Here is a 24,544-nt window from a genome sequence, read left to right on the forward strand (position 1 = left end):
CAGCAATTATTGGTGTCCTGAAGCTCGTAAATGTCGTGGGCCAGCAGCACAGAGAGAGTAGCCCAGAACAACCGATATCTTGTCGAGTGCCTACATCTGCCTCTCCCTCAAACATCTTCCCAAACACATCAACAGGATAGTCAGCGCACGAATCTGTTGCTCGGCCTGACAAAACGAAACATCTTTCTCCCCGTCTGCCCTCCCACGTCTCTCACTTGGCATCTCTCTCTCTCTCTCTCTCTCTCTCTCTCTCTCTCTCTCTCTCTCTCTCTCTCTCTCTCTCTCTCTCCATGCACCACTACCTCTTATTTTTTCCATCAATGAACTCGGAGCATTCGGTGAGTTTCTCATTCCCCTTAAGAAAGCAAAAAATCAGTAATCTAAATCGGCTTCGGGCTACCTTGCGAGCTTGATGATGTCCCTTCCCAGTGGATAGTGATCCCCCCCCCCCCCCCCCCCCCCCCCCCTCTCTCGCTCTAACGTGCTTGACTTCTGCAGTGCATCGTGATTACCCTCTGCCCGTCTGCAACCGCATCATATCCCCCTCCGGGCGCTCTCTGTCCTTCTATCCTCGATTTGTCACTGGTTGGAACAGATGCGCAACAGGAAGAGGAAGAAAGAGAGAGAAGTTCTTTCGCTAGCACCTATGTACCTGCGATAAAATCTGCAAGAGAGAGCCTTCCTCTGCCTTTCCTTCGAAGTTGTGAATTTGAAGGGCATCTAGTATCCAATATTTTGTCAAGAATATTCTTTCGCTGTTGGGGTTTGTATACTTGAAACTATAAGGTTATGACAAGCTAGACTACTACCTAGTCATGGCAAACACGTGAGCAGAAGATAAACCTGTGTTAAGCCATAAAAAAGGAACGATTGTCTCCATGGTTGCAGGTGCGCTGCACTACATGGGTTTTCTACTGGTGAAGAATCCTGCACAATGGTGGACGGGCACATATGTACAATAGCATGACCAGGAGGGCAGCCGTGTACCGCTTCACCAAATGAGAGAGCTTCGACACTCTCGCCCTTTGCTTCGCACTCCTACTGCTAGCGGCCGAGTTCTCAACGCCCATTGTTCATGTTTACCACCATTATTCCTCACATTCGTTCAACGAAATCTGCAAAACAGGCTTGGGATATTCTAGCAGGTGTTTATGCAAGTCGCAATGAGGCTAAAATTGCTTTGCTGCGTAAAGAGCTGGAATCAAAGATTATGTATGAGGAAGATGATATAGACACTTTCCTTGTTGGTGTCAAGGATATCAATGAGCAACTTATTTCTGCAGGTGAAGTCGTTTCAGACAGTTCCCTTGTGCAGACTGTTCTTGATGCCTTACCAGATTCTTACGAAACTTTTGCTAGTACTTGCAGACTTATGACTCAAGGAAATCCTGAAGTTGTCAAGTTTGATGCATTATGCACAATAGTCACTTTCCATAAAAAACGGGACTAGGCAGCATGCAATTCAACAGGCTTTTATTGCTTCTCAAAGAAAGGATGGTAATAGCAATGCAGCCACTTCTTATGGTTCTACTGCGAGTGGCAAAAGTTTTATTCCTAATACTTTTGTTGGCAGCAATTCATCTGGAAATTTTGGTGATAAAGAAAAAAGAAGATGCGTTGCCATTATTGTAAAGCTAATGATCAATTGATCAAGCACTGTCCTAAGTTGAAGGCCAAAGAGGCTAAGAAGAAAGAGGCTGGTTCCACTGCAAATGCTGGTTCCAGTACAAATGCAACCATTGTTGTGTCTTCTGTGAAAGGAGACTGTGATGCTGATGTTGATGCAGAATGGGCTTTTAGTGCAGAGTGCGCTTACAATCCTGCTGTCCATGATGCATGCATGTCAGTTGCTGCAGATTCACATGTGTGGTATTTCGACAGTGGTGCTACAAAGCACATTACCTCACATCGTGAATTGTTCACCTTTCTAGAGTTTATCCCTCATGGGAATTCTGTCACTTGTGCCAACAATGCCTCTTATCCGGTTCAGGGAGTTGGAAAGATTGTGCTTACTGCTACAAATGGCAGTTCTTTTATACTTGTTGATGCACTTTATGTACCTAGAATCAAGAACAATCTTTTGTATGTATCTACACTTGCTAGACTTGGACTTGTAGTCAAATTTGTGGATGACAGATGTACAGTTCATGATCTCAGTTTTGGTGATGAAATTGTTGCATCTGGCATATTATGTCGTGGGCTGTATAAGCTCACTTTGTATGACAAGTATGGGTAGAATTTTGCAAATGCAGTTGTGGATTCAAAGGTATTTTCATATACAAAACTTTGGCATGCACGTTTTCATCATCCGAATTTTGCCAGTTTGCTGCGTTTGCAAAAATCTGATATGGTTGCTTCTTTGCCATCTCTTGAAGCACCTCTCAAACATGCTTGTGAAGGCTATATTTTGGGTAAGATGCAACGTTCAAAGTTTCCAAAGGATGGTTCAGTTAGGGCCACATGCAGGTGCAGCTTGTGCATACTTCTGGACCTTTTGCCAGAAGAGGCCTACATCCGCCCGCCCCGGAGGTTCAATGTGGCACAAGCCAAGGAGATGCTAATGCTGGCCGCCGACAAGCTCCAGAAGGTAAGCCTTCGATCCTTTTACCTTCTTCTCAGGTCAGAAAGGTCGAGCGAAAGCTGGAAAGTAAGGCCCTGGTAGGGTTGTTGGCTGGTCCGCATCCCCCTTTCGACCTCCTCAAAGCCTGGGTGAAACAACAATGGGCGGCTAGGGGCATTGAAGTTGAATCCATCCAATGTCTCCCCAAGAATCACTTCCTTTTTGTGTTCAAGGAAGCCGAGATGGCTTTCCAGGCATTAAGCTATGGCCAATGGGTCATAAGGAACTCACCGCTTTGCTTGGTCAGATGGAATAAAACCTTTAGCCCTGAGTCATTTGCCTCCAAGAACTACCTTGTGTGGGTTGAGTTCACTAACCTTTCCCTTCACCTCTACAACCATCTTGGTCCCATAGCTGGGCAGCTTGGGAAAGTCCTGGGAGGTTGCCCACGGCAAGACTTCTACAACCCGGTCTGGCACCCTTTAGTTCTAGTAGAGATGGACATCTCTCACCCTGACATGCTTCCCCCCTCCATCGAAATCAGAATAGATGATGGCGAGGTATTTGATCAGGCTGTGGAGTATAAATACCTCCCAGATACTTGCTTTCTGTGCGGCAAGCGAGGACACTACGTCAGTTCTTGCCCTCTGAAGTCTCCCCCAGCCGCCTCCGCACCCTGCCCTCACCCTTCAGCGGATCCTCCTTCGAAGGTTTCTGATCCCCCTCAACCGAATCCCCAACCCACCAAAACCAGGGGCAATCATGTAGTCTCTAAGCCTAACCAGGGTAAAAAACAAGACCACAAAGCCAGGGCCCACAACCGTTTTGCCATTTTGGCCAAACTCCATGATTTTGTGGATTCAGATACTGAGGATGACTCCGGGGAGTTCATCCCTCCTACCCAAGTCAGGACCCTCCCGTTCCTACCCGGCTCGAAGAAGAAGTCAATGAACTGGACAATCAAGCCCTACTCGATTTGAACAAAGAGAATGTACCCATTGGGGATATGGCCCTGGTTCCCATCTCCAATGATCCCTCCCCTATGGACATACTCAAGGATAACAAGAGAAGCCATTCGAGTGTTGCCCAAACCCCTCCTAGGTACACGAGTAAGAACAAAAGCAAGAGAGTTACCAAATGAGAGTTCTATCATGGAATGTCAAGGGGCTCTCTGACCCCACCAAAGTCAAGAGGATTTCTTCCTGGATTCTTAATAATCCAGCCGATTATGTGATCCTGCAGGAGGTCAAGACCTCGGGTCAAAATCTGGACCAGGCTCTGTCCAAGGTCTCTAGTAAGCATTTTTGGATCAAAGGCTCCCACACTCATGGCTCGGGGGGATGCGTTTTGGGGCTCCCCCTAGACCTTAGGAATGTGAACATGGATCCCCAAGTAGGCCACAATTGGTCTTCAGCTTTCCTCCCTCATCCTGTCAATGCAAGGTTGGTTGGGGTGTATGCTGGAGGCTCCATGGCAGACCGCACAACCATGTGGAATTCCCTAGCAAAACTTCAAGATCCCCTGATCCTAATCGGCGACTTCAACATGGTCGAGTCTTTGGAAGACCGATTTGATAACTATTCGGGGGTCTGAACAGCGTGCTTGGTAATCCTTCAAACTAGACCATCAGTTGTGGGATGCATGTACTCCAGGCCAATTCACCTGGCAAAACTACGGCAGAGGTGATCTTGCAAGGAAAGACCACCTCAATAGATGCTATCTAGATGTCTCAGTTGTCAATTCTTTCTCTAGGGTCAAGGCCAAGCCACGCCACACTTCGTGCATATTTGACCATTATCCACTGGTGCTCACGATAGATGACAAAGTCTCCAAAGTTCGCAATAGTTGGTTCCACAAAGATCCCGCACTCTTCAAGCTCCCCGTAGTCCAAGAAGTGGTCCCAAGCCTTTTTGTCTAATCACTCACCCTCAAGAGCTTGGAGTGTAGCGGTTAAGGACACCCAGTCGATGCTAATCAACTGCAGGAAGGAGGTCACCTCCATCAGGAAGAAACACAGAGACAAGATGTATGAAGAGTTGGCCACGTTAGAAGCCGACTCCTCATCAATTGGCTCTCAGGACACCATTTCAGCCCTCAGGTGCAAGCTCAGGCATCAAGAAGAAGTTATCCACCTTCATTCCTCCATCTTTTTTAAGAAATGGTGGGCAGGCAAGGTGGACAGACCAACCAAAGAAATGTTCAAATCTCTTCGTCTAAAAAATGACAGAGACCAAATCCATCGGTTCAAAGGCCCTAGTCCCATTGAAACAGATGAGCAGAACCTCGAGTTTGCTAGGAGCCACTTTGCCTCGCTTTTCACTCCCCCTAAGGCTATATCCATCCAGGCAACTGAAGCCCGCATCGAAACCTTGGCTTGCAGAACCAGGGTTATTCCCGACCAAGAGGCTGCTCAGGCCGAAGCCCCCCTCACGACCTCTGACATCCTTCAAGCCATAGAGAACTTAAAGCCTAACAAGACCCCTGGCTTGGATGGGCTCCCTGCTGAGTTCTTCCAACAATTCAAAGACCTCATTGCCCCTCTCCTCCTAATGGTGTGGGAAGAGTCTCTTACGCATAAAGCCCTGCCTTGTTCCATAAACACGGGGGTTATCAAACTGCTTCACAAGAGAGGAGCTAAAGAAGACCTGTCGAACTGGAGACCGCTAACCACGCTCAACACAGCTTACAAGATCATGGCTAAAGCTGTGGCCAATCGAATATGCATCCTGCTCATGAAGTGGATTTCGAAGGAACAGAAAGGCTTCATCAAGGGAAGGAAGCTTGTCGAGGCTGTCATCTCTTTATGGGAAGGTTTTGAGCATGCTACTGAATCCGGCCAGGATTTTGTTTTTGTCAAAATTGATTTCGATAAAGCCTATGATAGGCTAGAATGGTCCTTTATTTTGAGATGTATGGAAACAATGGGGTTCGGTGATCGAATGGTTTTATTCATCCAAACCTTGATGGATAATGCCCATGTAAGAATTTCTTTGAATGGAGGCTTGTCGGATGTGTTCGAGCTGTCAAGGTCGGTAAGATAGGGTTGCCCTTTAGCTCCTCTCCTATTTGCAATAGCTGCTGATTCCCTCAACTACCTAGTCAAAGACCGAATGGCCAGGGGGCTTATCAGAGGCATCAAGCTCCCCAAACCTGATTCACAACAATGTCTCTCCCAATTTGCTGACGACACTAATGCTATCCTTGCGAGCGATGAATCCTCACTTGCTGAGTTCTGGGCTGTATTGCAGATTTTCTGCCTAGCTTCAGGATCCAAGGTGAATCATAACAAAACAGGTGTTTTTTCTCACTCTTCCATCCTGAATTGGATCCTACGAGAAGGCCGCAAACCAATTAGGGAAGGCGATATTTTCAGGCTCCTGGGGATCCCAATGGGTTTCTGGTGTCTCTCTTGAAACGAGATGGGACTGGGTATGTGACAAATTCCGATCGAAGCTTAACAGATGGATTGGTTTCCACCAACATTCTTTAGCTGGCAGAGTTGTTGTCATCAACCATTTTCTTAATGCGTATGTCCTCTTCTTTTTTGGCTGTCGGAGGCCTGCCGACAGCCATCTAAAAAGGATAACGAAGGTTTGTAGAAACTTCTTATGGGCAGGTGACCCCTTCACTAGAAAGACTGCCAAGGTCTCTTGGGACGTGTGCACTCTCCCCAGGGGAAAAGGAGGGCTTGGAATTCAGAACCTTACTCAAATAGCTGATAAGATGGGTGTCGAGCTTATAATCGAATCCCTTCACCAACCAGATGAGGAATGGGCGAAGTTCAGGTTTTCTGATTCTAAAGGGTGGTCCCATCTTCCCCCTATTCTCATATTCTTCGGCAAGAAGTCAATCACTTCTTCTGGCTCTAATCTTCTTAGGTATCTTATCAACGCTTGGAACAGGAACAGGAAAAGTCTTAGGATTAATGTACTATCCAAACATCACTCCTCGATTCCCCGGAACGACTCAATAAGGTGGCCATGCCTAGACATCATCCCTATCTTGGACATAGCTGTCAGGAAAGCTTTGATTCTCCACAAAAAAGGCCTTAAACATGGGCTCATCTCTGGGACCCTGTCTCAAGAGACTGGTTGGATGATACTCAGCTCTCCATTAGATTCAGAATCAAACCCTGGGACCTTCCTCTTATCAGGGCCAGAATTAGGTCCTTCCGTGCTGACCTGGTTTGGACTCTTCAGTCTCCCTCGCCCGTAGACTTGCGGGCTTTCTACTGGGAAGTCCGGTATATCCTCCATAATCCAGTATGGAATTCTCACAGTGCCGCTGCTGCTCTTCCAGGCATCCTCAACAGACGGTGGCAAGTGAATTATTCCCCAAGACAATGGGACTTCAAATTTCGCAACATCTGGTCCTCTGCCATCGAGCCCAAAAAATCAATTTTTTAATGGCTTATCCTTCACAAAGCCCTCTGGACAGGAAAAAAGGCATTTCAAGCCGGAGTTAGCTCTAGTTTATGCTGTCGGTGTAATAGCTGTCATGAGGATATGTGTCACCTATTTTTGGCATGTCAACACAATAAGGGCATTCTCACTCCCCTCTTACGCTCTCTAGGCTTCTCTCCCTCTTGGAAACAGTTGTTGTTAGGAGACTATGCAGGCATGCTTTCTTTATTCTGGAACAAAGCTAGATCAGAGTTTCTGTGGCTCATCTGGCGTCAGAGGAATTGTAAACTGTTCGAAGTCGCTTACCAGACTCCCTGTCTGAAAACCCTTCTCTCTTCTTTGACTGTGTAGGACATGAAGATTACCAGTGATCAGATCACCATCTACATGGTTAAAAAAGATATCCTCAAGGACTCTAAGCACTTCTATGATCGAGCTCACTCCTGGATAGCTAGTGCAAGTGAATTCGAAGACAGGGTTTTGACAAGGAAGGACTGGGAAAATGAAATTGATATCGAGATAAGTCACCTCGAGGGGACATGATTAATGAGGGTCACTATTTCCCGGGCAGGCTCCAAGCGGAAATTGACAAGTGTAATGATCTGTAGGATCATTCCCAAGTCTTTATGTAATTTCAGTCCTAGTCGGTGGATGATACTTTGTGTGCTTATTCCAGGATGCATATGGTTCTCACCAATTTTGTAATATTTTTGCTCTTCTAACATAATTTCCTCGCGCTTATGGTAATTTTTTTAAGAAAAAGGACATACCTCCTTTGTCTGTCCGGTTTTTTGAACCTTCCCGAAGCTTGCACCTTGTCCCTAGGAGGCACCGAAGTAGCCGTTTTCACCCGGCCCTTGGGTTGGTTTCCCGGGCCACTGGTGGTGGAATAGTGAGCAATCACCTTCTTGTTGCTTGACTCCGGAGCTACTTCCGTCGACGGAGGAAGCGGTTGCTCTGCTTGCGTGGCAATGCTCGTAGCCTCAGCCTCACAACGTTCCGCTTTGCCCTTTCGCTTGGCAACCCTCTAGCACTGAGTATCGTCAAGCGCCAGGTCAACCACCTGCAACAGTCTGCATGGCTATCGGTGCAAGCGGCGCTTTGGCCCCACTCCCAGCCCTTCAGTAGACGAGCCGCCCTTGGGCAGAGGCAAGGAGTAAGTCCCCCTGAGATACGCCTTGAAAAAGGGGATTATAGGCAATGGCCTCTGGCGTTGTAGGCAAGATGCCAGATGTCCCTGGCCGTTGCTTGGCCCTGAGCGCACCAGCCCATTACGCAGAGCATCTTGCAATTCCATTGATCTCACCCCCCGCCCCTAGGGGGGGGGGGGAGGGGAGGGGAGGGAGAGGGGAAAGCAAGAGTGTGCGTAGATCTTCGGGAGTGTGGAAAGGGGAAAGTGTATGGGTGAAGGTGAAAGAACATGTAGACCGTACAAGGCATTCATGCCCCGTGCTCTGCTTCGCTTTGCACCGAGGTGTGAACCCGAGTCCTGTGGGGCCATGTTTGTGGGAGCTGGTTGTGGGGATCGGTGCCTCAAGATTGACGGGAGGATTGATAGGATTGAGGGTGTGTAATTATGGTGGGAAGGGGGGCTATGTTTTTGAGATCGCCGCCTCAAGATTGATGGGAGGATTGACAGGAGGGCTGCCATCTCACCTCAGGGTAGGTGTGGAGCTTGGCGGGAAGAGTTTGCATGCGAGGGAGGAGCTTAGGAGCGTGCCATCGCAAGCCTGCGTAGGGGGGCTGAGGACTGAAGAAGGGGGAAGGTGTGAAAGCAAAGCAGCTGACACAGGTACTATGGCGGGCAAGGCGGCAAGCGTCCGATGCGGTTGGGAATCCTGTGCATGGTTCATCTGCTGCTGCCTTCCCTTCTGTGAGACATGTCATCCAAAGTCCCAGAGGAGCTCTTCTTCAAGCTCAATCCCCTTCCTATGCCTCTTATATGGCAAGCATGCCTCCAAGGAACTCTACCAATGGGGGATTCTCCGTTGTCGAACAACTGCGGCCTTCGGTAACAACTCATATGCTGCAGGAGCAAGTGCATGGACACATGCCTCAGGTCACACTCAATGCAGGAATCGCTACAACAGAAATAAGCCATGACATTAGGGCATTCTCCAAAGGTTCTCCAAACAGCTGGTAGAAGGTCTGGGTTTTCAACCATTAGACTCCACTCCTGTGGATGGTGGGAATGCCATGCCTGCCTCTCAAAAGCAGTCACATGAAAAGCTATCAACTCAAAAGCATCTCATCCATAAAACACTAGCGCCAAGTGTCAACCAGGATTCTCAAGAACAGCCAAGGTCTGGGTTTTCAACCATTAGACTCCACTCCTGTGGATGGTGGGAATGCCATGCCTGCCTCTCAAAAGCAGTTACATGAAAAGCTATCAACTCAAAAGCATCTCATCCAAAAAACACTAGCGCCAAGTGTCAACCAGGATTCTCAAGAACAGCCAGTCAATGCTTTAGAGGACACAAGTGGCCATGAAGATGAAGAAGAAAGTGCAACCGAAGTTGGGGTCACCATCCCCACCAAAGAGCTGGAGCTGTGGCATTCCCGACTACAAGACATAGTCGGATAATAGGCTTGCTCCATGGAGTAAGACCTTCAGTAGAAGATTTAAATGCTTGGATTGCGCAGAACTGGGAGAACAGAAACATTAAGGTAACTCATGTTCAATACCTCTGAAATAACTGCTACTTATTCTTTTGTGAGGATGTAATGACTCGCTTCAAATTGTCAGTCAAGGGCAATGGCTTATTAGGAACTCTCCATTGTCTGTGTTTAACTGGTTTTTACGGTTTAACCCTAGAGGGCCTAAGCCAACTAAGGCTCCAATGTGGATTGATTTCCCTGATTTTCCTGTGTCGAATACTACTTATGGCTTAAAAACATTGGGTCTTGCATTGGTAGAGTGTTAGGGCAAAGATCTAGGGGGGGTATCAACCCCAAATGGGATCCTCAGTTTCTCATAAAAGTAGACTTGAAGGCTGACCTAAAAACTCTAGTTCCAATCAAGGACTCAGATGGCAATCTGCTTCACCTACAAGTAGTGGCTTTCAAGAATTTTCCAAATGCCTGCTTTCATTGTCTAAACCAGGGACACTTTATCAAGGACTGCCTTGATCTTAAACCTCAGCCAGCTCAAGAACCTCAACCCCCTCAAGAAAAGGACTTCCAACCTGTCCCAAAGAGAAACTCCTCTAAAAATAAGAAGAGTCTAGAACTTCTATCTCTAGGAGAAAAAATAGCTTTAGCCCCCTTTTGGAAGATGTCTTTGACCCTTTCAGTTATGATATTCAAGAACCTGAAGAAAACACCAAAGTTGAGGACAAATGCCTTGGAAAAGGAGACTGCACCTCAGGACCGTATTGCTCCCTCTCAAGATCCAGTTCAAAATCCCATACAGAATCTCCCCACCCCTCCAGATAGTCCTATGAATGATGCAAGGGGATTATCTTCCACCTAATCTCTGACGCAAAGGACTTCTCTGTCCCAAATACTTAGGATAAAGGCAAACAGAAAATGGAGGGCAACCTTTTTGAAACTCAGCTTCAAGCACAAGAAAATTAAGTCAAAGCTCAACTCAGCTTAGACCCAGACAAATCAGTGGACATACTCATGATACAAGCTGAAGAGGAGAGGCCGCTTCCACTTCTGCCCAACTTTTCAACTTAGCTCTGTCTTTTAATTGTAAAGGGTTGATAGATTCTATCAATGCTCAAGCCATCAAGAGTTGGATCTTGGACTCTAATGTCAAACCTGATTTTATAAGTTTACACGAGAGATTAAAGTTTCTGGTCATATTTTGTCAACTAATCTGCAAAGACTTGGTGCAGGGTACAAGTGGTTTACCGGCTCTCACACTCCTGGAAGAGGTATAAAAATGAAAAAGGCTAAAGATTTTATGCCATTTCTGAAAAATAAAGAGGTCAAGTTGTGAGCTCTCATGCTCAAAACCTAAAGGTTGCTAAATATTTCTTTTCTGACATCTTTTCTTCTCCCCCCAAAAGAGGGCTGATCATACCACTGCCAGAGCTACCATTGCCAGAATAAGAAAGAAAATTGTGCCTGTACAGGTGGCAGTTCCATCAGACTTCTATAGCATCAAGAGCATTTGTTCTTAATGACTATTTGCTTCCTTCTCTAATCTATTTTTTTTGGCCTGTTGGTATCCAGCCAAGTATGAGCTGAATCAGGTGTTCTCCCTAGCAAGATCCTTCTTATGGGGAGGGGACTTGGATCACCCAAAGATATCTGAAGTCTCCGGACATACCCTGTCTTCCGAAGGAGAAATGAGTCTTGGGCATTCTCAATCTTGATTATATTTCAATCAAAATGGCAGCTAAATGGATCTATAGAGCTTCAAACTCAGATGACTATTGGGCATTACTTTTGAAAAGAGATGTGCACAAATTCAAATTGCATGACTACAAAACATGGAAATCTACAGCTCAGAGATATCCTTCTTGCTTGCGCCTTATGTACCCCTTATGGGTCCAAATTGGTGTGCAGAATGTGGAATGCATGGAACTCTGTTAAATCCAATTGGAAACCTTCCAAGGATATCTTAGCTAACCATTTATCCGTTTTGCTAGATTCCTTCTGGTACGGTTTCTTTGCAAGTAAGGCTAGAGCCGGAGTCATCAGAAAGGCTCATATGTGCTACAAGGGTGGAATCACGGCATGGAAGGATATGGTAGAGAATGGTCAGCTCAAATCAATACAAACTCCGCAAAGGGATTTCCCAATTTCAGCTATCGATGCTCTGTGGTGTCTTCAAAGAGCCAAATATCGCATGGGCAAGATAGAGGTACTTGCCAAAGCAGTGCAAGCCACTAGTAAAACCCCCGGTAAAACCTCCTTCCTAGCCTCTAGGCTCTCTCTCTCTCTCTCTCTCTCTCTCTCTCTCTCTCTCTCTCTCTCTCTCTCGCTGTGTGTGTGTGCATCCCCCCGCCTCCCCCCCCCCCCCCCCCCGCTCCCGCTGCCCCCTGTGTCGCGTGCTCTGCATCCTCCCCCCCCCCGCTCGCTCGGCCCCCCTGTGCGTCATTTTCTTCACTCCTCTCTCTTCATTTCGTTGCCTGAGGCCGCGAGCTCTTTCGGTTTACACAGGCGCAGGTTTCGCCACAGTTGCCTACGGGGTGGCATCCCCTGCCTCACAGGATACTCAAGCCAGCATGTTACTCAGCAGGAGTTGCGGGTTGCTGTACGTAGCGCCTCAGCAGGTACAGGTGCAGGTCTCGAGGGCAGCCTACTATAGGGTTGCGTAGAGAGAGAAAGAGGGGGAGGGGAAAAGTAGCGTAGAGAGAGAAAGAGGGGAGAATTTGCGTAGAGAGAAAGGGAAATGTTGTGTAGTAGAGAGAGAGAAAGAGGGCAGAGCGTAGAGAGCGAGAGGTGAAGCATAGAGAGAGAAATTGTGCGAGTGTAGAGAGAGAGAGAGAGAGAGAGAGAGAGAGAGAGAGAGAGAGAGAGAGAGAGAGAGAGAGAGGAAAAAGAAAAAAGAAAAAAAAATCTTGTGCGCGTAGAGAGAGAAAGCCTAGCCGCGTAGAGAGAGAGAAAAAAGAGAGAGAGAGAGAGAATAGCCGCGTGCCTCTCCCTTCACTCCTATATCCCTCTCCCCCCCTCTTGTGGCGGCCTTCCGACCATGAGGAAGCAGACCGACAAAGATGACCCGATGGAGGATGCCATCCAAAAATGCAAAGAAGAGCTGAGTGAGTCCATCAGCATGATCAACCGCCACCTCCTAGGTACTATCAACATACTCGACGCGCGCATGGAAGCACAGGAAAGCACGATACATACACTCGAGGATCGCGTGAAGGCGCAAGATGAGGAAATCGCACTACTCAAGAAAGAGCTTGCAGAGGTGCGATCGCAGAATGTCCTCGAAGAGGGAGAGCTTCAACCCTTAGTAATTGAAGAGCTTAACACAATTAAGGAACAAGTGCGGGCCATCAAAGAAGGTGGGGAGCAACAAAAAGAAATGACGACCTCGTGGGTAGAGGTCATCACAAAGACCCAACAAAAAGCAGAAAAGGCCGAAAAATGGATCGAGATTGTCAAGAAAGGAAAACGCAAGGAAATAACCCCTATCCCCACACCAACCATCATCAACTTGACACTAGAAGAGGAGCAAAGGAGACGTGTGCGGGCCTTACACGTAAGGATATGTGGAAGCGAAGAAGGACTTCTTGAAGAAGAGACCGACCTTAAAGAAGATTGGCATCTTTCTTGGGGATGACCTCACCCTCTCGCAGATTGCTCATATGCAAGAAGTAATGCCGGAAATTAGAGCAGCAAGGGAAAAGGGGAAGATTGCTTTTTACAGAGATGGAAAGGTGGTGATATTGGAGCGACGTCCCGCATGACGGTGCGAGACCTATGGGACCACACTAAAGATGGCAACCTGGAATTGTAACGGGTCACTTCGTCTTGATGTAGGGGCCTTTGAGGATAGCTTCACAGGGAGAGACATCATCTTCTACTCTGAGACGCATCAAGCCCCTTGGCAATCAATGCCACATGTGAGTGGGTATAGATGGGAGACAACCTGCAAACAAGATACCAGATTGGAACACCGAGGACGAGGCTCAGGGGGAGTGGCAGTTCTATTCAGGGAGGAGTTGTAGCCATTGATATATATAGCGTGCAAGGATGAGCATGCTAGGTACATGTGGGTGAGGCTTAGGGCAGAGACGTGCAGATACCTCTACATTGCTATCTGTTACTTTCCTCCTAGTACGTCAGTATATGCATCACCTAGGGGACAATCCCCCTTTGCTATTTTGGATAATGACATATGGGAGTTTTCTAAGGATGGTGACATTATCATACTCGGGGATTTCAATGCTAGGACTGCCCACCACCAGACAATATTTTATGATACCTCCGAGGAAATGCTTAGGGAGCTGGACGTTACAGAGATGGGTCTATCCAGATTATCACAAGATGAGGAATACACGGAATATGGAAGATACTTGATAGATATGGGAACCGCACATAGATTGGCCATTTTGAATGGCCTACAAAGATTTTCGACAGCACAGTGGATTATGTTATGGCCCAGCCAGGTCTCATTCCATTCTTTAAATATTTCATGGTGGACACTAGGCCAGTTGGAGTGGCAGTTGATCATGCTATCTTGTCCTTCACCCTGACGTTTCAATTCAGCACAGCTCCATTAGGAGAGGTCCCTACACACGTCCGATATACCTTCATGAGGGAGACGGACTCTGTGTATATGGATGAGATATACAGGAAGCTATGCACCCAGGAGCCAGGACGGCCACTAGATAAACTCACTCAGATATTGACAGAGACGCTCCATGTTGGAGCATCAGAAGCATACCCCCGCAGCCAGTCTACACGGAGACGATCTGGAAAAATGCCCTAGAACAGTTGGTATGATGAGGAGTGTAGAGAGATGAGGATCAAGTTACAGAGGGAAGTGCTCATGGGTATTACCACACATAGACAGTCACGGATTATCTTTCGCCGCCTAGTGCGACGAAAGAAAAGGGCTTATTTATCCCAGCTAGAGCAAGATTTGTATGAGTTATTTATAAGTCAGGACTCAGGCGAAGCATGGAGGCTATTCCACAAATATTCACCACCACCAGCGGTCACCTCCACGAGACATAGGGGGAATATGCCACATCTCTCTACACAGTATCAAGACAACCACCTCTGTCGGACCCACTAGAGACATGCCCGGAGACATATTCTTTCTTTACTGCCGAGAGGGTAAGGAAAGCTATTGACAGGATGAAGACATGGAGAGCACATGATCATGATGGTCTGGTTGTTGAGCACTTCTCCATGCCAGAGATATGTTTGCAGAGCTCCTGGCTATGATGTTTAATCGAGCCATGTATGAAGGCTTCCCCAAGACTTGGAGTATGTCCACGATTGTGCCTATTTTCAAGTCAGGAGATCCCATGATTCCTTGGAATTATCGCACCATCATGGTTGGTCACACACTAGCTAGGCTGTATGCATCCATTCTTGAACAAGAGCTGAGTAGATGGGCAGAGTGAGAGGGCATAAGAGCACCAGGGCAAGCAGGTTTTAGGCGAGGTTTCTCCACTCTTGACCAGATTCTGACACTCGGAGATATTATTGAGGAGGGTGGACACCATGGCAAGAGGATCTATTGTAGCTTTGTGGATTTCCGCAAAGCCTTCGACACAGTGCCGAGAACCAGACTTATACACAGATTACAGGACATGGGTGTGCCTACAGAGCTAATTTGGGGGATTCTGGCTCTATACAGGACAGTGATGGGGCGGGTACGCACCACTGAGGGAATGTCTGACATGGTCCTATCCACTATTGGAGTAAAGCAGGGATGCCCCCTATCCCCAACTCTTTTTGGGATGTATGTGGATGAGTTTTTGGACTATGTAGAGCGTCAGGGGGAAGGGGGGCTCAGCTAGCAGGGACATGGATTCTGCTGTTACTATATGTTGATGATATTGGTTTCAGTCGCATGGTCTCAACATGGATAGATTACCTCCGCTTCAATACTCCCTGGATGCACCCTCTCTGTCTCTCACACGGACAGAGATCACCAGAGATCACCAGATCACCTGATTTAGCTAAATACCAGGAGCACATGGATACAGCCGACACAGGAGCTAGGCACGAAGATGGCCTTCTACAAAGAGCATCTTCTCCAACTCACAGAGGACGGCTTTGTGACTAGGCCTGCATACATGGACACACACTTATCTCATGGGATAAGATGCGCTATTGGACAGATACGCACATCCTCACATCAGCTCCAAATCAAGACTGGCAGATTTCGAGGGGTGCCGGCAGGAGCTAGGATAAGTCACCTATGTAACTTAGAGCCAGAGACAGAATTGCACTACACATGTCACTGCCCGGCATACTATGAGATACGCGGCCACTTCCAATGCCTGTTCAAAGAAGGGTTCAGACCTTTTTCTGGAGTCATGAGATACAAGGATCAGAGGTGTCTCGGACTGTTCCTGCTAGAGCTGCGCAAACTTAGGGAGAGTTTGCTGAGGAAAGACGGTCTCAGAGGCAAATCACAGATTTCTTTACACTAGCCAGAGAAGAGCCAACGGAGCAGTCATTACAGCAGATCTCAGAGCCTACTCAAACTAGAGGTACACTGCTTGATCGAGCCACGGAGCTTGGCAGATCCAAACGTCCACGACATCGGGGGGGTCTCCCGCTACCAACAAAGGCTGCAACAAAAGATACAGATCACTCTAGCTCGACATGCAAGACGCCCAACCAAAGTACTGACCATGGAGGGGGTCGATGAGATCCGATAGCGACCGATGAGAGATTTCATCTGAACCCACAAACCCCCCTCCCCCCCCCCCCCCCCCCCCCCCCCCCCCCCCCCCCCCTTTTCCTTTCTCCTTAGTGTTATAGATTTAGTTCTTTGTAACTCTGTAATTTCCGTACTCAGACATGGTATCAAATTCACCAATTGTAACTTTTTGGTCTCATAGGTCATTTTGGCCTTTTGAAGACGTTGATATAACATGTCATTTCATTTCATTTCTCAATTAACCGGCCTCAAAGCCTTGGACTACAAGGATCTGCTGCTGGGTAACTGTAAGTGGATGGATGTACCTCTATGGAACGTTTGGAAAGGCCACATTTTGTGGTATACATGGCTTCAGAGAAATGCCTCAGTGTTTCACCACCCTTCTTCTTTTCCCCTGTGCCTTCTCAAAGAGATTTAGATGCAGGCAGCTAATTATAAAGCTATAGATGTCCCTCTCGAGAATGAAATTCTCGCTTCTATCCAGAGAAGCGTCAAGTGCCTTGTTTTTTTCAATCCAATAGATTCAGAATGAAAGAGGCTTTGACTCTTTGACATTTGTATAGGGGCTAACCCACCCCCTGCCTGTGGGTTCCATGTATTGATTTCTTTCTCTGATTAATCAAATTCTACTTTTCAAAAAAAAAAAAAAACATGGGCGCCCTCCCCACCATAATCAGTGATCACACACCCTTGCCTGCCGGCATCTTGCTGCAGCCCTCCTACCATAATTACACAACTTCGCCAGCCAGCATCTCGCAGCATCTGGCAGCCCCCACCCGCCGCCCTGGGACCGGCTGCCCCGTTATCCAATGCCCTTCCCCAGCCACCCACCTGCCACGCGGACAGCCAGATGCCCTCGCGGTTCGTACCTCACTTCTGTGCCTCCAATTCGATGAAATGGCTTCATTTAATGCCATTGGCATATAGTCCTGAGGCACCATACCTCCAAGCTGGCAAAGGGGTCATGGTGCAATATTTCCTCCTTGAAGAGGATGTGATCCTCCATTTGCAGGATACAAGTACCGCAATCGTAGACATGCATGAATTGTAGAAGAAGCAGCAGAAAACAATCTTAATCATGGTGCAATATTTCCTCCTTGAAGAGGATGTGATCCTCCATTTGCAGGATACAAGTACCGCAATCATAGACATGCATGAATTGCAGAAGAAGCAGCAGAAAACAATCTTAATCATCTATCCTCTATGCTCCATAGCCTCACATAATTGATGATGAACAGGAATGAGGGATGAAACTGCCATTCTTGTGTGAACATGTCTGATGAAGCAGCCTAGCCACCCTTCTCAGACATTTCTGGAGATATAACTTAAAGAGCGACCCATAGCAAGATAACGGTCAAGTTGCAGCTGTGAAAGAGCAACAAGCACACTATCATAACCGACGCCAAGTATGATAGTAAGAATATTGGGGTTGTATTTGCTGAATCTGCCAAGTTAGGTAACCAATTTGATTTCCTCCCAAATTCTTGAGTCCCTGTGGAACATGAATATGTTTACCCGGATTCTACAGTTACGTTGATACACATGAGCCGACTATGGTACGTTCTCATATGGATGACAACTGATTATAAAAACCAAGATATATGTCTGGAATGGCATTCTCTGTCATGAGGAGGCAAGTGTGGCATGAGAAGGAAAATGCAAAATTGTGCTTCTCAATTTCCTTTCAACCTTCTGAAGTACAATCGTTCTCTCTTTGCTTGCCTATGTAGGCCTTTGTCAAAAAATCAAGTACAAAATAATCCGGCTAGTTGTATTTAAAAAGAAAACTAATCACCTTTGCAACTGATTGTCCTCGTGCTTGATATGTCGCATAGATTTACTCCATCCACCTTACCATCACGTGTCGAAAAAATGAGAAAGAATGGGATGATCTCTTTCCATACTTTTTATCCGCATCAAATATGCATACTCCACCCATCTTATAGTGCAATTTGGTATCATATGCTCTTGTATTGCTCACTTTCTTCCTTTGAGTCTACCACTGGTTGCTTGGAACTTGAAGATGCTGCTGATAAAGCAAACAATTGTGTTATGACTTCCAATGGCATGCCTTTTGTCTCTGGAACCTTCATGTACACATATACCCAAGAGATCACGCTCATGACGGCAAAAATTGTGAATACCCCATCTAATCCAATTTTCACTACAGTTGCCGGAAAGCAGTAAGTAATAAACACTGTGGAAAGCCACATCGTAGCTGCACAAATGCCATTGCAAAGGCCCCTTACTCTAGTTGGGAAAATCTCTGCACACAGTATGTTTGGAATGGGTCCAAATCCCATGATGAAGCAACACATGAAGCTTGCCATGACGACGAAGGATAGGGACGCCTGCAATAGTCCTTCAGGAAGGCAGTCCTTGATAAGGATCACAAGGATTAAACACACAGGAAGGATGGGCAAAGTATGAAGCAAGATAGCCCTGTTATCAAGTAAAAAAACCATTGCCAGTATTGATCAGGTTAACATATCAGAAAGGAGAAAACTTTGAACTTATGGTTAGAAAGATTGAAGCTTTGTGTAAAAATGAGTGAAGAGCAGCTGATGAACCTGCGTCCAGAAGTATCCATCAACCGAACCGCCCATAATATAAATGGTATAACTAGTATGCCTGAAATTGTACTGGCCAATAGTGAGGTTGAGTCCTTGCTCAAGTTAGACAACAGGCCTTCTGCCCCAGAAGCTTGAAGTATTTGAGGCGTGTAATATAATACTGCATTAAGCCCACTGAACTGAAACAAGAAATCACTAAATATCCATTTGTATTAAATGAGAAAAATTTGCGGGCTAACTTCAGCATAGGTATAATGTTAGTGTTTTTTATGGTGAAGTAGCCATGTAATGCAGTTCAGCTAGTATGCTGCCAATGTTTTGTTTCCTGCATGCACATTTGTGTATGGACCATTGGCAAAGATGTTCCGGTCCCAAGAAAAGCCCACATTCCCCCGGGCCCTTTAAAGGAAAGCACTAGTTATAGACTCATGGACCATGGTACCCATCCATTGAAGTACTGTGTAGCCATGCACAAAGATTTGGCACAACATATAAGACACAATCCCTAGTCCACTTTGGCTCCAAAGAGTTTGCTTTTATGAAGTAGATGCATTCTCATGCATACATACACGCAACATCTAAGTTCACAAGAAGAGGTTTTGCTAGTCTAGACTCTAGTCAGGTCAAAATTTGTTTTTATACTAACACATGTAAATCTTTTCCGCTTTTCCTCAAGGCAAGCTTGGTATCTAGCTGGGATTCTGGCTTCCCATGAAAAATATACATGTGGCCGGTTTTTGCAAACACTGGATCCCATAACAAATTCTTATAAATTTTGTACGTACTTGTTGTAGAAACTGTAGCATGCATCCAATTACAAGAGCACCCCTGACGCCTGGCTCCATGATGTCTGACCACGCAGGGCCTCGAAGCGCGGTATTAACAGGATGTAACATGGCAGGTCCAATACTCCCCTCGGCGACAAGGCTAACTTGCGATTGTGCAGGCGTCCCAACCAATGAGGAAGCTTGGAAGACAAGGTTTTTCTCACTACCAATCCTACCTACTATAGAGGCCATGGAACTTGCATGACTTATAACACCATCTCCAAAAACAGGTTGTTGATGAAGAAAGACAGTCTTGAAATCACTCACTTTTCCTTCTTCATGCAACCATTTCCACGCAAGCTGCCAGCCTCCGCCTATATCATTGCTAGTAGAAATGTCATTGTTGTGGTCCAAACTATCGCTTCTAATGCTTTTGATACTCCCACGGAGAAAGTTGCTGAATGAGGATAAAGGAGTTTGCTTTCCCATTGAACTCCTCATGCTATATGGAGATGCAGGATCACCAAATAACAAGCTTTCATTCTTTTCCTCGAGCAAAGGTGTCGACAAGTCATCGTCGCTTGTTCCATCATCCAAATTGGAGTCCTTGATGGCAGGTGAGTATGAGGGCGGGTTTTCCTCATCAAACGGTGCAAACACCTCGGAGTCTTTAAAACTTGCAGACGTATGTAGGCCATCTGGTGCACTCCTTTGCAGGCTTCCGATAAACGCGACTAGAGGATCAAGGGGTAAAATTTTATGGGAGTCTTGATTAGCCTGACTGTCACTTCTCATACTTCCTGCTGTTGACCAAGGACTTTTGAACCCATCCCCGTCATGAGCGCTTGCCAGAGGCGTTGCAATCCATGATGCACCCTCACTGTCTGCTCCAATTATCTGTATATGAGACCCCTCATGATCTATAGAATCACAATTTTTTGCATTGGCTGGATGCAAAATATACTCCTCGATGGCTACTTCATCGTGCCCCAATCCCTCAACAAGAAGTGCAAGCTCAGCTGCAAAACAAACATGGGAGAATGTGAGTCCAAAACACATAAGCTAAGATGCAAGCCTGCCTCTTGTAGTAGTTTAGACCATACACATGCTTACCTGGGCAGCATAAGAATAGGTGTGCATTGCTTTCTGCACAGGTCTAAGTGACGCATGCGTGCATATTGTGTGTGGGTAATTAAGAGATGAAGAGAGGGGAAGAACGAGAGATAGAGAGAGTATACATCATACCTGCAACATCATTCTTCTTGCGAAGTCTTTGAAGCACTTGCTTAGCCTCAACCATTCTACCTTTGCTCACCAACCACCTAGGAGACTCAGGAATATACCACCTGCAAAGGACGACATACAGAATGGAGGGAACAAGAGTAACCCCCAACATCGCTCTCCATGGGGGTTGCGGCGACATGAGGGAGATTCCGAATGCAAGACTATATGCAAGAAGCATTCCCACCGATCCACACAACTGGGGAAATGTCAACAGTTGTCCTCGTATCTCTGGCGGAGAGCACTCAGATATGTGGAGGGGTGATATGGCAGAGGCTAAGCCGACTGCTATACCGATGAGGAAACGGCCCATAATCAAGACATACACATGTGGAGACCATGCCATTATTGCTGCACCCATTGTATAAAGCACTCCAGATACATGGAGCATAGCCTTCCGTCCTAGCCAATCTGCGAGTGGACCTGCACACAATGTGGTCACAAAGGCCGTGATGATAGCTGATGCCACGATTATGCCTTCGATTTCTGGCTTTCCCTCAAGGTTGAAGTCTGTCTTCAAATAGAGTAGAGCTCCTGGTCATCACAATGTAATGTTAATCAAGCTTGAGCGCTCACGCGCACACATATATTGTAGGGAAAATTACCAAAATACCCCTCTAATTTGTGGAAATTCCCAAAATACCCTTGTATCTATTTTGGTTAAATTATAGAAGATTTTTTAATTTTTATTCTTTTTTGACAATTGAGATCGGTTTTTACGTGCTTAGCATGTAGTTTGTCACAAATTACCCCGTAAAAAAAAGCAATTATGTCTAAAGATAATGAAGCAATTCATCTCCAAAGCCTGCATAATCAACTCAGATTCTGGATTTAACATCTTATTGATAAGCAATGAGTCTTCTTATGAAAAGCTACAAACTTTTTAATCTTTGGAGAAAGTTAATTTCACAACTAGGGGTATTTTGGGAATTTTGGAAAATTTGAAGGGCATTTTGGGAATTCATGACAAAATATTGGGGGTATTTTGGGAATTTCCACAAGTTAGAGGGGTATTTTGGTAATTTTCCCTTAAAAATATTGTGAGTGAATGCAGCAGACTTCGGTCTCAACAGGACGTTACACTCTCTCTCTCTCTCTCACACACACACACACACACACACACACACACACACACACACACACACAAAAACAGAGTGTGCATGCAAAACTATAGAAAAAATACATCATGTAACAAAAAAGAGATGGCATGCACCTGCTATGGCACCTCCATGCCACCCTTGGAGCATGTTCCCGATAGTGGTAGCCAACGCCACCAGGTATACTATTGACATCTCCACCGTTAAGGAGTGTACTTGAATCAGGCGAGTCAAGCCTCAAAAAACCTGCCCAGCCGCGCCAAATTAATGCATGTAGCTACTAATTAGCCTTGTGAATCGCAATCGAAACAATTCTTGGAAAATAGGGACGTGCTTTCTCTCTCTCTCTCTCACACACACACTCTGACACACGCGCGCGCGCGCTTTGTTAGCAAGTACCTTAGCAATTACGCGCACACGACTTAAGGTGATCCGCATCTCTTCTGCAGTAGCTGCACACACACAGAGAGAGAGAGAGAGAGGGAGAGAGGGAGAGGGAGAGAGAGGCAGCTAAGATTAGAGTTATCGGCGCAGCCAGACGTCTGCACGAGTGAGGGAGAGGGAGAGAGAGGCAGCTAAGATTAGAGTTATCGGCGCAGCCAGACGTCTGCATGAGTGCTAATAAAATCCTTCAAAGTCTAGAAGTGAGAACTAGTTTTCTCCTCCACGTATAAATTTGCTGATTGGTTTAGTGTTTTTTTTTTTTTGAAAGTACAAGAACTTTGAAACACACGCACATACTCTATGTACAACACATACTCTATGTACAGCGACTTCACAGGTAGGGAGAGAGGCATCCCATCACACACACACACACACACCCGCATATGAGAACAATCCCTAAGGACTTAGAACTTGTCTTCAGGTTGCCAAGGGGATATTGAATCCAAGACCTTAGGCACATAGCTATGACTCTACCAACTGAGCTAGCATCCCTTGACTGATTGATTTAGTGTTGATGTGTTGTTGCGGGTTAGAAACACTATGCTTACATATAGAAGATTGTAATGTAGATAAATGTAAAAATTAAATTGGACTAAAGACTTGATAATCCAGTTATAAGTGTCGAGTGAGTGTGAGCACGTTGTTTTGTTAAGCTACATGTAAACCATGTCATCAATTAAGGCTTTCATTATGCAACAAGGAAATGACACAAAACTACACGCCATATAATGCACATCGTACAAAAGTATGGTGGAGAGTAAGCACTGTGTCTCCCCAAAAATTATAAGAAACGAAAGCCATGCCCTGCCTTGTAGTCTAGTTGTGTAGTCCAAGCAAACGCATAAAGATGGAGATTTGGATGCAAATAAGGAACTTTTATGACTTGTTGATCCAGAGCTTTGTTTGTTTGTGTACTAAGTCCATCAATCACCATATATCATGCTCTCTGCGAGTCCTTCGGCCAAAATACTTGTGGCGAACATCCCTGAGCCTCTCTGTCATGGTACTATCTTCTTCGACTTTCATACCTCTCTCATGTCAATCATGTCTACCCTAATGTCCATTATCGTGTCACTTATCTCTATTGCAATCTCCATCATCAGATTCTCTTCTACGACTTCTTCCATCAAATTGATTTTCGTTTTTACTTTTTCTATCATGTCTACCATCACTACTGCTTTTTTGTTGTTCCTTGCCTCATGCTCAAGCTCCTTTTGTAGATCTTTGATTCTCCCTCTTTCATTAGTGACCGAAGGCCAAGGGAAGGTTGAATCAAATGCTCCCTTTTGGTTTCTATTCTCCTGAGATAACTTTTACCAAAGTACTCAGAAAGCTTAACACCATTCTCTTTGAGGCTTTGGCTAAACATTTTCTACATATCCATGGTATCTATACCTGTGATTATAATGCTCTATATGAGTCCTTTGATCATCATCTCTATAGCTACCATTCTTTCTACATTCAGCCTCTCTGCCATGGCCTCTTTGTCTTTCATACTTCTCTCATGGCGATCATTTCTACCATGATCCCGGGGGATTCACTATTAATAATGGGGGGATGTCACCTGCGTGCATCCAAACTAGAGATACCCCCCTATGTACGGTATCTTACATGCTAACTTGCTCCCCTACATATGGAAAATATATAGACATTCTCGCAATGAGTCATTCCCTCTCATACGGATTTCGTACGGAATGTAATGACCCACTATTTTAAGTATACTAGTAACATGACAATTTTAAAAGCACATGCTTTTGCAAAAATACATGTTGAATTGCAAATGAACAAAAGTGTAGAAAATTTCTTACTCTTCTTGTAAGAAAGGCAAAATTTTGAGTGCACCTTTCATTTGCCATATTAGAAATTAGGCACTCTTCTTAGTGCAGTTCCCGCTTTTCATGATCTCGCCATGAACTTTGTACTACCATGAAGCTAAATATAACTACAAGTTACAACTATCTTCTAAATTGTTGTAAAAGGGATATAGTGGCTAGCCATTAGCGATTAACATAAATAGAATACTTATATGCAAACATTATTGTTGATTTAAAACATTATATTAGTGCGCGACTTAGGAGCTAATTTGGCCTAACAAAAAGATTCAAAACT

The 24,544-nt window shown here is 45.8% G+C and overlaps 2 protein-coding genes across 5 annotated transcripts; one reads left to right on the forward strand and one right to left on the reverse strand.

Annotated features, from left to right (window-relative positions):
• Positions 1-8,413: 8,413 nt before the first annotated feature.
• Positions 8,414-17,029, forward strand: LOC147427584 (uncharacterized). Of its 4 annotated transcripts, XM_086496506.1 has the most exons (5): positions 9,602-9,630; positions 10,806-10,844; positions 10,980-11,045; positions 11,146-11,819; positions 12,079-12,451. In XM_086496506.1, the coding sequence occupies exons 4-5, from the start codon at positions 11,372-11,374 to the stop codon at positions 12,234-12,236; spliced, it is 606 nt and encodes a 201-aa protein (XP_086352632.1). In that variant the 5' UTR covers positions 9,602-9,630; positions 10,806-10,844; positions 10,980-11,045; positions 11,146-11,371; the 3' UTR covers positions 12,237-12,451. The 4 variants fall into 4 exon arrangements, with proteins under 4 accessions (XP_086352634.1, XP_086352631.1, XP_086352633.1 ...); XM_086496508.1 differs by lacking the exon at positions 12,079-12,451 and adding an exon at positions 8,414-9,022 and having other exon boundaries at positions 9,551-9,630; positions 10,980-11,545; XM_086496505.1 differs by having other exon boundaries at positions 9,079-9,630; positions 10,806-11,819.
• Positions 17,030-17,219: 190 nt separating this feature from the next.
• On the reverse strand, positions 17,220-22,575 carry LOC147427585 (monosaccharide-sensing protein 2-like). Its single transcript, XM_086496504.1, has 6 exons — positions 22,391-22,575; positions 22,108-22,237; positions 20,859-21,428; positions 19,632-20,632; positions 18,844-19,025; positions 17,220-18,715 (listed from the first exon to the last, which is right to left on the reverse strand). The coding sequence occupies exons 2-6, from the start codon at positions 22,184-22,186 to the stop codon at positions 18,232-18,234; spliced, it is 2,316 nt and encodes a 771-aa protein (XP_086352630.1). The 5' UTR covers positions 22,187-22,237; positions 22,391-22,575; the 3' UTR covers positions 17,220-18,231.
• Positions 22,576-24,544: the final 1,969 nt, after the last annotated feature.

Source organism: Adiantum capillus-veneris, chromosome 23 (genome assembly GCF_014529385.1).
Source record: "Adiantum capillus-veneris isolate H3 chromosome 23, ASM1452938v2, whole genome shotgun sequence".
Classification (NCBI taxonomy): Eukaryota; Viridiplantae; Streptophyta; class Polypodiopsida; order Polypodiales; family Pteridaceae; genus Adiantum; species Adiantum capillus-veneris.